Source organism: Lepidochelys kempii, chromosome 4 (assembly GCF_965140265.1).
Source record: "Lepidochelys kempii isolate rLepKem1 chromosome 4, rLepKem1.hap2, whole genome shotgun sequence".
Classification (NCBI taxonomy): domain Eukaryota; kingdom Metazoa; phylum Chordata; order Testudines; family Cheloniidae; genus Lepidochelys; species Lepidochelys kempii.
Genome location: NC_133259.1, coordinates 53841842 through 53854835, shown reverse-complemented (window position 1 = coordinate 53854835; position 12994 = coordinate 53841842). Strand labels below are relative to the sequence as shown.

The window sequence follows — 12994 nt, the reverse complement described above, 5'->3', positions numbered from 1 at the left end:
GTTCTTAGAAACAAATGATGCTTTTTTCCCTCTGTTCATGGGAAGCAAATTTTCTAATAGCAACAGGTGTAGAAGATGGGGGGAAAATGAGAAAGTAAATATGAGTTGCTTAAATCGCCTCATTTGTTTCTTCAGATGAGTTGGGTTGTTTTCTCTCAGGCCTGTTTGCTAAAGTCTTAACTAAAGGACTTACATTTCCTGTTTCAAACTTTTACTGGGTGAGTTGCTAATCTGATTTAGAACTGTACGGTCTATACTGAATTTTATTTGTGAATGTAATGAGAGTAGCTTTTATTTTGGGGAACTTCATAATTATGCCTCTAAGAGCAATATATTCACCATTGCATATAGTGTGAAATTTTTTAACTTCATTATGAAGGTTATGGGTAATTCTTGTGTACAATATGGAAGGTATTTCTGACCAGTTTGTGAATCCTAATTTTAACGGTGTCATTTAAAGCATCTTCTTTTTTACAGAAGTAAAACTGCTGCAGTTAATGATATGAATGGATTAAAGTCTTTTTCTGGCAACAAGGTATTTTTACATTAACACTTCTTTCCCTCTTAGTTGTACTTGGCTGTATTTTACAAAGGTTACTGTTTCTCGAGTAACTTGAGTTTCTTCATTTTTAAATATGGTACATTAGGAGAATTATATAGTTGTTAAAATTATATTCAAATTTGCATTTGAAATCTCAGGGGTTAGGGGCTATCCTTACTGTTGCTTAGTGTCTAGTTTTGTTGCTGTATGTTAAAAGGAAATTCCCTTGAATTAAACTTCCATAGCTGTTAATGCTTTTATGAGCACCTAACTGCTTTACATTCCAATTTGAAGCTTATGTGAGTGATATGATACTAAATGAGCTGCTATAAATCTCTATGTATTTGATCACTTGCTATTTTGTTCTGTTTTGTACAGCACCTTAGGAACAATGGAAATCCTATCTCATTTTTGCCTAGAAAAGTTCTTAAATCACTCAATCCGTCATTTTACAGAAATGTTGAATATGAAGTTTGGCTACAGTCAAAAGAGGGTAAGTTAGTATTTAAGGCCCCATTGAGAGCCCCTCTCTGTCAAGCTGATCTATAAGGGTGGGCCCTGTGGAGTCCCAAAAATGCTATGAGCAGGTGCAGGGATCTGCCCACATGTGTCAGCTTGCAAATTCAGGGCCTAAATAGTTATTTCAGTCCCAAGATACTAATGGGACAAAAATTTAATTAGATTGTTCTTTGTTGCAGTGCCTAAACTATATTTTTATAACAGGAAGAAAATTACTGTAATCTGACTGCTATATACTGATGTTGTTTACAGATCAGCAAAAACGGGATTTTTCCATTGCTGCTGGCATGCAATATTCAATTGGAGATAAATGTAAAGTAAGTAATTGGTTGAAATAGTAACTTCTATGCCTTGTGGCCTGGAGACCAATTTTTTCCTTGGCTTTTGGTTTAACTGCATTGTTAATATTTTCTATTTAAAATTTTTTGCTTACGTTTAAATGAGTATGCTCATTTATTATGTGAATACCCTGAGTTGGAAACTCTGCCAATAAAGATGCAGTAGGATGTGCTTGGGAAGTATAAAGCGTGATAAAATTTGTTGTGCAAAAGGCCTCAGTCCTGCGGACACTCATGTGCTTAACTTCCCAAGTTACATTCAGTAGGACAGTTGATGTGCTTAAACTGAATCACAAGCATAAGTGTTTGCAGTATCAGGGCCTAAGTCCTCATCCAAAAACTAACATTTGTGCCTGTCTCACAAACTTTTGCACCCAGTCTTAATTTTATGATGTGTTTTAGGCCATTTATTGTAGAATAAAATGGTTTATTAAAAAAAAAATCAGTTTCTAACTAGGAGTAAAGTAGTACTGTTTTGGGCAAGAACGCTGGGGATATCCACAGTGAAACAAGAAGACACTGAAGCAGAGTTAAAAAGATGGAGATTTTGCTATAAGCAGTGTTCCTAAGCGTGCCCTGTGGATTCTGTTGCAAGTAATGGAAAGCTTGTTTATCTTCTTATATTCTGTACTAATAATGCCTACCTTAATGGTTGTAATATCCAGGCATCACATTATTGGAAAGGGGAAAAGTGACAGCCATTCTTCCGAATTTCTTGATGAGAAAAAACAGTGATTGGATGCTTAAAAACAATAAATCTTGACATAAAACAAAGTGGGAAAAATTGTAATACTTAACTGTATTTTCATTATGCATCCAGCATTCTATTGTATTATTGTAATGCCTACGGGACCATTTGGGATTCAGGGCCCCATTGTGATAGGCACTGCACATGCACATGCGTGCACAGTCTCCATGCTCCTGGGATTTCACAATCTCTGTATATGACAGGATAATGATAGCTGCATTTAAACAACAAACCAAAAAACCCTAACAAACAAGTGGGCTGGGGAGAACAGGATAAGGATAAACAGTGAAACATACGTGATTAGTGTGGTGTGAGAAGCCTCAGCACCTAAAATGCCTATAAATGTTTTATTGTTTCTTAACCTTAGGAATGTAAACATTTTTGTTTGCAGAAACCAGAGTTAATCATTATCATGACTTATATTTCATTTTGTGTAAAAAAAAAATAAAATAAATGTTTTTATTTAAAAAAGAAAAACACTGACAAAATGATTGTTTCAGGAGGGAAACTTTTGAAAGGACTGGTATTAGTGTCTCTAGTGTTCCCCGTGAGACTACATTAATAAAGTCCCATCTGTGTCAAAAAATGTTTTATGCTGGAATTTTAACCAAGCTGAGCATTAGGACTCTTTCCAAACAGTATGTTGCTATTCTCTTCTCTAATGTGTCACTTTAAGTTTCAGAGTAGCAGCCGTGTTAGTCTGTATTCGCAAAAAGAAAAGGAGGACTTGTGGCACCTTAGAGACTAACCAATTTATTTGAGCATGAGCTGTAGCTCACGGAAGCTTATGCTCAAATAAATTGGTTAGTCTCTAAGGTGCCACAAGTCCTCCTTTTCTTTTTGCTTTTAAGTGTTCTGTGTTGGTTTGAAAGCTGTGATTTCTCCAACACTTCATAGAGTTGGGGACACTTTTTTTTTTTTTTTTTTTTTGTATAAGGTCATTCAAATAAGTAGTATGGGTTAAAGTTTACCTTTTATTATTTTGACCACCATCACTGAAGCAACATTTCTTGATGTCTCCCAGGACTTCTGTTATTGCCAAGGGAGCAGTTGCTGACATTGCTGGGTGTTCAAGGGTTAAATCTTCCCTTTGTGTTCTTTATGTAATACTCACAACATCTTTTTCCTTATAATTTTTCCACAGGTGCGCTTAGACCACAATGGGAAATTTTATAATGCCCATATCCAAGAGGTTTGCTCTGAGAATGGGCCAGTTATTGTTTTTGTAGAAGAGCTTGGAGAAAAGTAAGTAAACTTTTCATATATAAATTTGTCATATAGAACTTTATTAATGCAGCTTCCCCCTTCTTAGTGTTTTGACACGATCTGCGTGATCATTTTGACATAGCACTACTTCGGATAAAGGGCTGGGTGCATTTCAACAGCAGCTGAAACTGTCTGAACAACAGTTACGTTACTATTATAAAAGGGTGAACTTACTCCCCAACCCTATCTACACACAGCATAAAAATATCTTGTAGCTGTGTACCTCTATAAATTATGGTGTATATATTAGGGCTGTCAAACAATTAAAAGTATCATGTGATTAAAAAAATTAATTGCGATTAAACAATAATAGAATACCATTTTCTACATTTTCAAATATATTGATTTCAATTAGAACCCAGAATACAAAGTGTACAGTGCTTATTGTATTGGGTTGTAATAAAAAATAAATATAAAAGTACTGTAGTGCAATCTTTTTATAATGAAAGTTGAACTTACAAATGTAGAATTATGTACAAAAAATAACTGCATTCATAAACAAAACAATGTAAAACTTTAGAACCTACAAGTCTACTCAGTCCCACTTCAGCCAATCACTCAAACAAGTTTGGTTACAATTTGCAGGAGAAAGTGCTGTCCACGTCTTGTTTACAATGTCATCTGAAAGTGAGAACAGCCTTTCACATGGCACTGTTGTAGCCGGCATCGCAAGATATTTATGTGCCAGAGGCGCTAAAGATTCATATGTCCCTTCATGCTTCAACCACCATTCCAGAAGACGTGTCCATGCTGATGATGGGTTCTGATTGATGATAATCCAAAGCAGAGCAGGCTAATACATGTTCATTTTCATTATCTGAGTCAGATGCCACCAGCGGAAGGTAGATTTTCTTTTTTGGTGGTTTGGGTTCTGTAGTTTTCGCATCAGAGTGTTGCTCTTTTAAGACTTTTGAAAGCATGCTCCACACCTTGTCCTTTTCAGATTTTGGAAGGCACTTCAGATTCTTAAACCTTGGGTCAAGTGCTATAGCTGTCCTTAGAAATCTCACATTGGTGCCTTCTTTGCATTTTGTCAAATCTGAAGTGAAAGTGTTCTTAAAAACGAACAACATGTGCTGGGTCATCATCTGAGGCTATATCTTGAAATACATGGCAGAATGTGGGTAAAACAGAACAGGAGACATATAGAAGTACCTTCGAGAAGTTCAGTCACAAATGTAATTAATGCTTTTTTTTTAACGAGCATCATCAGCATGGAAGCATGTCCTCTGAAATGGTGGCCGAAGCATGAAGGGGCGTATGAATCTGGCACGTAAATACCTTACAACGGCGGCTACAAAAGTGCCATGCGAACACCTGTTCTCACTTTTCAGGTGACATTGTAAATAAGAAGTAGTCGCCAGTATCTCCCATAAAAGTAAACAAACTTGTTTGTCTGAGTGATTGGCTGAAATAGGACTAAGTGGACTTGTAGGCTCTAAAGTTTTACATTGTTTTGTTTTTTGAGCGCAGTTATGTAACAAAAAAACCCCTACATTTGTAAGTTACACTTTCACAATAAAGAGATTGCACCACAGTACTTGTATGAGGTGAATTGAAAAATATTTCTTATCATTTTTACAGTGCAAATATTTGTAATAAAAAATAATAATATAAAGTGAGCACTATACACTTTGTATTCTATGTTGTAATAGAAATCAATTATTTGAAAATGTAGAAAAACCTCCAAAAATATTTAATACATTTCAATTGGTATTTTGTTGTTTAACAGTGCAATTAATCACTATTAATTTTTTTGAGTTAATCGCATGACTTAACTGTGATTCATCGACAGCCGTAGTATAATTATTCTTTAATAAACTCAAATTAGAGCATTTTCTGTACAGACTCCCAACCTAGACAGCATGATATTGTCCCACCAGAGAATTACTGGTACTGCTTCTATAATTGGATGCTAGAACTGAGGCTAACTTTTTATGTTAAAAGTGTTGTGAAAGGGAATAGTAGACTCATGTAATAGATAATTAACTCTTTAGTCTGCCTGATTTCGTACAGAAAGAGATGTGTGTTGATTGAATTAATAGTCATGTCTTTATCCCCAGATAGCATGACAACATAATGGCTCAGTTATCTGAGCCATCTCCCTTAAGTTCTATTGCAGGTGCTGTAACTTCTTCCTCACGCTCTCTCACAAAATAACTCCTGATCACATGATAAGGGCTGAGGATAATTGCTGAGGGAAATCTCCCCAATGCTAAGGTTTGAGGAGAGGAATCCAGACAGGGAACACTTTCTCTTTCATAGCATTGGGAAGGAAGGAGTAAGACACTTGGCAATTGTGATGTCATCTTGCAAGATTGTATTTTATTTTGCAAATTTCCTCGAGTTTTATATTAGAACTACCTTAAATAGGTGCATGGAGTAACAGTCAGTTACAGTTCAAGTTAAACCATTAACTCATCCACTCCCCACCCACCAAACTGAATATCTTCATTTCAGATAATTCAAATGCCACTTTCGGTTCATGCTACCTGCCTAGATAAAAGCAAGCAATACTCACTAATTTAAAGTTAGTTTATATCCCTGTCTATATCCCTAAATCTGTAATGTTCCTGGGGAATTTATCTGCCCAGTTTGCTGCTCTTTGACATTCTGAAAGATTAAGATGGAAAAGCCCTGTAGTTCCCAAATCAGGGATATATGTATGTGTTTGTCCACAAAGCTTTAGAAAGTGCTGATAAATTGTCTGTCTTGACTTGATATTTTCTGTAGTTAGTGAAGGGAGGAAAGGTAGACATTAATAGAATGTTCTTACTACCCTTCTGCCTTGTCTTTTGTGTCAGGATGTTAAAGTATCTATTTAATATGTAAAAACAGATAACTATTCTCCCTCCCTTCTCTATCTAATGAAACTTGTGTTTGGGTTATTTTCATTAGTATCTTTATGAGTTAAAATTGTGTGTGTTCTGTACAAATTGTTGAAAACTGTTTCAGTTTGGAATCCTATTTCTGTTTGAGAACTCAAAACCATAATACTTTTAAACGTGTGTGTGTGTAATTTTTTACTGTCCTGGTTAAGCCTCATGCAACAGGTAAAACACAAGAGCAAAGGAAACTTGAATGTAATTCTCTCAGAAACGGAAGAGAGGCTTCTGTCATAGTAAACATCTGGTGTTAATTATACAACCCCAGTCCAGTCTACAGACCTTTTTATCTTTTCTCCCTCTGTTATGCAGGCATTCTGTTTCACTGAAAAGCCTTAAACCACTTCCACAGGCATCTCCTATGGAGGGCTGGAATACTGTGTCAGGGAAGAAGATAAAAAAGTTCTCTACAGCCTGTGGGCAAAATGTTCAGCCTGGTAGGATTCTTCGCTCTTCTAATTGTAGAAACTTTGTCTCTAGTAATTGTGAGAAAAATCTTATGAAATGGTTTTTGCATCTATGTCACAGAAGCAGACTGCAGAGGGCCAAAGAATCAAAGCAAGCCAATAAAAACCCAGTCAGTGCTACCTCCTCGACAACAGTATGCTGTGGGAACCAGACAGCATCAGTTCTCACAGTCTCAGCAGACATCTACTGAGCACAAAACTCCAGGCAGGAATCCCTCCCAGTCTGTAAGGTAAAATGAGAAATAAGATCTTCATTATCTTGGACCTTGGCCATTTACAGCTCAAAGGCTTTTGTTTCTTGTGCATCCCAGCTGATGATAAATACCAAATGTGACAGATATGGCAATATCCTTGAAAGACCTTATTGCATTAAGTTTATGTATTATTGTGGGCCGGGATTGTATGCAATCTCTTTAGACGGGAGATGTGAGACCTGGGAGTTCAACAGACTATATTGAAATTGTGCCAGGCAAGTATGGACTTTTGGGACAATAAGTGTTAAGTGGATTTTCTGGGGAATCCCTAAGGAGGGGTTAATGCAAATTCCCCAACTCTGGTTATGCAAAAATGTAGCCTTTTGAGGTTATTTCCTGAGGAGAGGGTCATTATCTGCTGATTACCTGTTAGAGAAGGCCAAGATCAAAGGCCTGAGCTGCATAAGGAAATGGCTGATCTGCCCATTGTGGGGTCTGTTTCTGGATCTAAAATAGATGGACTTGTAATCAAGGGGAAAATCCAGTTGTGGGTTTTGAAGGACTAAAATCAACCAGATCCCTGTGTTGGAGCTGGGTGTGATGTCTGGTAAGCTTTTTAGCATGTGTGCAGGTTCTTTTATTGTTTTCTCTGTAATGCTTTAACTCCAGAATAAATTTGCTTAGGAGAAGCAGTGTGGTAACTTAAAACTGCAGGCAATATACTGATCATAGCCCTCATAGAGAAAGCGGAGCACTGGTACTGTCTTTTTTTTAAAGGCTGTCTGGCTTGCTGGGTATATCACAGTGTAGGGCAGGGAGCTGTGCAGCCTTAAAATCCCTGGTCAAAGGGAAATGAGATGTGTCTCCACCTTATAGAGGGGATGGCTGGGAGCTGGAAGCCTAAAGTGGCTGCCCTTGGTGGACTATGGGCGGGGGAGGGAATATAGTGTGTCAATTTCAGAACCCATTGCATGAAACTTGTGTTTAATTAAGGCAAAGAATTCGAGAGGATGCTAGTGTTTTGTTGTTTGTTTTTTTTGCTGGCACTTTTATTATTATTTTATTAATAGTTTATGGTAGTGTGTAAGGGCCAACCAAGAATGGGGTCCCATTGTGCTAGGTGCTGTACAAACACACAGCAGTGGACTGTTCCTGCCCCAAAGAGCTTACAATATAAATAGACAAGACTGACACCAGGTAGGGGAAGATACAACACACAATGTGATGGCAGCAAAAGTAATTTTAGTGCCATGATTTTATTTATTTATTTTATGGCTGAAGGTTGTCTTGAGAGAGCCATTTAAGTTTCCAACATAGCCATTAGGGAAAAGAAGAAATAGAACTTTTTCAAAAGAAAATCCTTAAGTATAAAGTTAATCTCCATCGTAGAGGTCAGGATTTGTATGTGGATAGGAACAGATACGAATACTGGCAGTTACTTTAGAAACAGTAGTAAAATAATTAATGTCATTACATAAGTTGTTTTCAGTTCCCTTTTATATTGTTTGCTGTCCTGGTCTTTTGATTTTGCTATAGTGTGGAGGAGCACATGTACTATCCCCAGATCTGCTTTTGTTTTTGACAGCACATGTCCAAAATCACACTATAGCTATAGATCTAGGTACTTGGCAGATGATTTCTCTTGGGTTATGACGACTCTCTTTTTTCAGATGTTATCCAGGGACGAGACGCACAGATTTTATTTTGTAATTAAATAGCAGTTTCACTTGGTGAATTCAAAGTGCAAAGGATTAAATAATCTTTAGAAAATTTTCTACATTTGTCTATATTGTTTCCGACTAGTACCCTATTACCGAGAAGTAAAAATAAGCTTGTAACTGTCAAACTGTACATGTGTATACTTAAGCAAGGATGCATATAAACGTTAACATATTGAAAGAATTAATAGGAAATGTAGCATTGTTTCCTGAAGTTTGTTTGTTTGTTTTTTTCTGTTGTGACATTGATTCAGATCTTAATTTGACAGTGTTGTCAAACAGCAAAATACAGAATCTTTTTAGAAGCACTTCTAACTTTTGGTTCTGTACACTATTACTCATCTTTATTAGACTGTGATATTGAAATAAAATTTAAAATACTGAATTAGGTTACGAAATCTTGCTCTAAAACGAATCTTGTGTACAGGTTCATTACAGGACTTTGACATGGTGAAATGTTTGCTTCATTACATTTTTATGTAGTAGGCTGGAAAAGAAGGTTTCTGTATCTTTTATATAGTGAAGAAAAGTACATCACACTAATAAATAGCATTTCCGGTGCTGCCTTTAATCTTAAAGGATAGTGTATGCCTCCACCCTTCTTAAGGGATGTGAAACTAGCATTTCAGCTGCAGTGGACACTCACCAGCAGGCCAGCTCTGAACCATTCTTCTACAGCAGAGTTTCTGCTCACCTTTTTTTTTTCTCACTTGGATATAGTGGGTAGCTTTTAGTCTCAGATGTGGCCCAGAATCCTTTGTTTTTTTCTCTCTTGGTACCCCCTTTGGAGCACAACTGCAGCCAGAGCAAAGCACTCGGATGAATATTTGGGAATTTATAGGTACCTCTTGCATATGATTGAGCAGAAACAGACATGTTTTTTCAAGGGGAAATGAGTTTGGGGATGAAAGGAGTTATTCAGGCAGTGGAGGGGCATTCATTTCCATCAATGCCTACGTACCAGTGCATCTAGGACAAATCTTAGGTATTACATCATTTCAGAATAATTTAGAGAATACTTTGAGGCCCTCTTTCTCCACAATTCTTAAGTATTTTCTCCATTTAAAAGTTGGACTTGCGTAGTGTTGTAGTCCAAAGACTGTCTCAATTAATTTTATATTTATCCTCACTATCAGAATTTTCAAAGTGCATCTAGTCTTTCATCTTTACTCAATCTGTTTCAGATTTGCTCTGCTTTTGCCAGTCTTATGTAACTTGCATTGGCTGACAGTGTGGGATTCCCAAAAATGCTGGAGGGCAAAAGACAGCTCTTAGTTGACATAGAGATTTTATAAATCTAATCCACCTTTTCAATTTCTAATGTCTGAGATTCTATGGGTTTTGATTTTGGTATCTGAGAGAGGTGTCCTCTTTTCAAAGCATACAGCTCACTTTGGGCAGAAATGTAACAGGTGGTGGGCATTACTGAAAAACAAATATTCTCTTACTGTTCATGACTATCAAACAAGGGCTTAATATGAAGCTTTTCTCAAATATGGGTATGCTTAGTTGTCCTCAGTGTTTTCTGACCAATCTAAAAGTAAAAACATTTAATCAACTCAAATATGAAATAAGTATTTCATTTGTCAGAATGGTGAAAGCTACGGCCCACGTATTAACACAGATACTTTTTCCCCCTATTTTGTGTCCTTGGATGGACAGAGGAAACTGGGCCTGTTGAGCTGGAAGCTGATTGTCAGGATATTCAGGGCTATAGTAATCAGTTTGGATTAGGCAGTTATGACCATCTAAAGTAGCTTATTAGGATTAGCAATAAAATTGTTAATGGGGCCAGTCAAAATTTAGACTCAAATAGCCATGAATTCTTTGCTCTTGGTGGACTTCTTAATCTACTTTACCTGTGTCACTGTACCTCGGTGGGTCACAGCTGAGGATGTCAGTTCAGGACAAACTGTGGAGAAAAAGGGCACACTCTCACCCTAGCCTGGTGGTTATTCTATCATTAGATTATACCAAGCCAGTTTAAAAAAAGTAAATTTCTGTCTCACCACAATAGTTAACAAGAAGCTAAAGATGCAGCCTCCTTAGGCCTTCCAGCCCTTGTCTCACCCCCTAGGCATTGGACTTTGGTTAGTTACTGAAAACCAGTGTAATCAAAGATAGGGCTCTTCTAATCCCAAGAGATCAGCCACATAGCCATGTCAATATATAACCCATATTTTATCCAATAATCATGCTGAGGAAAGTTTTAATAATAAAATAGAGTTAAAAACTGTTAATCATATACATACAAATAACTGCAAAGTCCTCATCAGGTTTGTAGCAGTGATTGAATAGACTGCTGACTTGTAAAGTCTCTCTGGTGATTTCCAAAAGATTGGAAGGTCCTCAGTCCATAGTTCAAAATGTTCCTTTTAGTTGTAAATCCACAGTCCAGAGAATCAGGGCAGGAAAAAGGCAAAATGGAGATATATCAGGGGTCTTCTATATCCTCTGCCATGTGCCTGGAAATGTACTGTCCCAAACAAAGCCCACAGCCCCTGCATATGGAAAGTTACTAGCCCAAGATGGAGTCCAAAGTCAAATGAGCATATGATATGTCCTTAAATGCTTTGACTCACAGGGGTAGCCATTGCCCATGTTCTTGCTGAGGCACCCACAAGAATAGCTATCTGGGCAAAAAGTTTCTTTTATGGTCCATAGTGAGAGCTAAGTGTCCTTGATGGGCCATCAATACATAGCTGTCTGGCCTTAATATAAATTTTACCTGCTGGGTGTTACCCGGGAATACAGCACATGTGTATGCCTGTATGTAGCCAAAATTCTTAACTTCAGATATGAAAATGAAACAGGCATATAAATGGGATAATCATAATTAGAAAATCATAACTTTTCCATTGACACCTTACATGACATATGTTGTACAAGACTTGTAGCTATTGTATAACAGTTGGTAAAATCAATGACCTAAATGGTCATATTCAATCATTCATCATCACAACCTTTATATTTTATGGAGTATTCAAGTTTTTAGCCAAGAACAGGTTTACAGAGCTGTTTACTAGTCACCTTAACTTCCATGTGTTGCACAGTAATAAATGAGTCATATCTATCTCCGTATAAGTGCAGAACCACTACAAGAAAGAACCTAAGCATCCTCTACACACAGCTGTGGTTCTCAACCAAGGGTCTGGGGCAGGTTTCAGGGGGTCCGCCAAGCAGGACCAGTGTTAGACTTGCTGGGGCCCAGGGCAGAATGCTGAAGTCCCACTGCATTGGGCTGAAGCCTGGGACTCTGAGCAACTTAGCTTCACCGTACCCCCAGTGGCACGGGGCCGTGAGCAATTGCTCTGCTTGCTACCCCTTAAAGTCGGCCCTGGCTTTTATATGAAGAAAACCAGTTATGGTGGCACAGGTGGGCCATGGAGTTTTTATAGCATGTTTGGGGGGCCTCAGAAAGAAAAAGGTTGAGCACCCCCTGCTCTACGGTGTCTCTAAAATTGTAGGGGTTCTCGGACAAACATTCTGCATTCTCCTGTGGATTTGCCATTGTCTTGAGGCACCAACAAATCACATGTTCTTGGCCGTTGTTTGCTATATTGTCGCAGTGACTATGCAAAATTTGGAAGACTTAGTCAAGAAAGTAAAGTTGTGAGGGTTTTGTGGTTTAAGAGTACTTAGTCTTTTACTAGCTGGCATTTCAGGGAGAGAGGGAATATATTTTGTTTATATTGCTTCATCAGAAGTTCAGAATAACGCAAAATAACTTTAATAGCATTAAGAAGAAAAACATGTTTGTTTTGTGTATTCTTTTATTAAAATGCATTTATTAGCACTTGAATGTATATATTTGCCCTCTGCTAGGATGTATAATACCATGTGAAATAACTAAACAAAGGGAGAACACTCTATAAATTATAGGAGAAAATGCTCATGATCCAAACTTCTGTTTTAGTTTCTTCCCAGGTGGAAATAAAATGGAATATGTTGTAGATGGAACACACTTTTTTCTCTTAATCCTGATATTTGCAGTTACTATTTTACTATAGGCATAATGGGACCTGAATAGCTAGTACATTATGCTGTATTCTTTCAGCTTTCCCCAGTTGTAATTCTGGGGTAGTTGAACTCTCACACTTGGTATCCATTTTACTATTTCTTTGGCAGTTTTTTGGTCATCTTCCCCTACAGAAAAGCAGACCGGGAGAGAGCTGAAGATCTAGACTACACTAGCAGAGATTGTAACTACTTTGGCCTGTCTCCAGAGGAACGCAGAACGAAGCAGGCCATAGAAGAATCTCGCTCACTTTATGAGATTCAGCAAAGGGATGAACACGCTTTTCCTGCTCTTTCTGTA

At 37.5% G+C, this 12994-nt stretch overlaps 1 protein-coding gene across 6 annotated transcripts in view; it reads left to right on the top strand.

Annotated features, from left to right (window-relative positions):
• Positions 1–12994, top strand: part of OTUD4 (OTU deubiquitinase 4) — a 47092-nt gene that overhangs the window by 20529 nt on the left and 13569 nt on the right. For 5 of the 6 annotated variants that reach the window (XM_073341266.1, XM_073341264.1, XM_073341269.1 and 2 more), the window contains 7 exons: positions 478–535; positions 920–1034; positions 1313–1377; positions 3291–3391; positions 6610–6734; positions 6826–6994; positions 12805–12991. In XM_073341266.1, the coding sequence (XP_073197367.1) occupies positions 478–535; positions 920–1034; positions 1313–1377; positions 3291–3391; positions 6610–6734; positions 6826–6994; positions 12805–12991 (820 nt within the window). The remainder of the gene's footprint in view (positions 1–477; positions 536–919; positions 1035–1312; positions 1378–3290; positions 3392–6609; positions 6735–6825; positions 6995–12804; positions 12992–12994) is intronic. The other variant, XM_073341265.1, reaches the window with a different exon arrangement.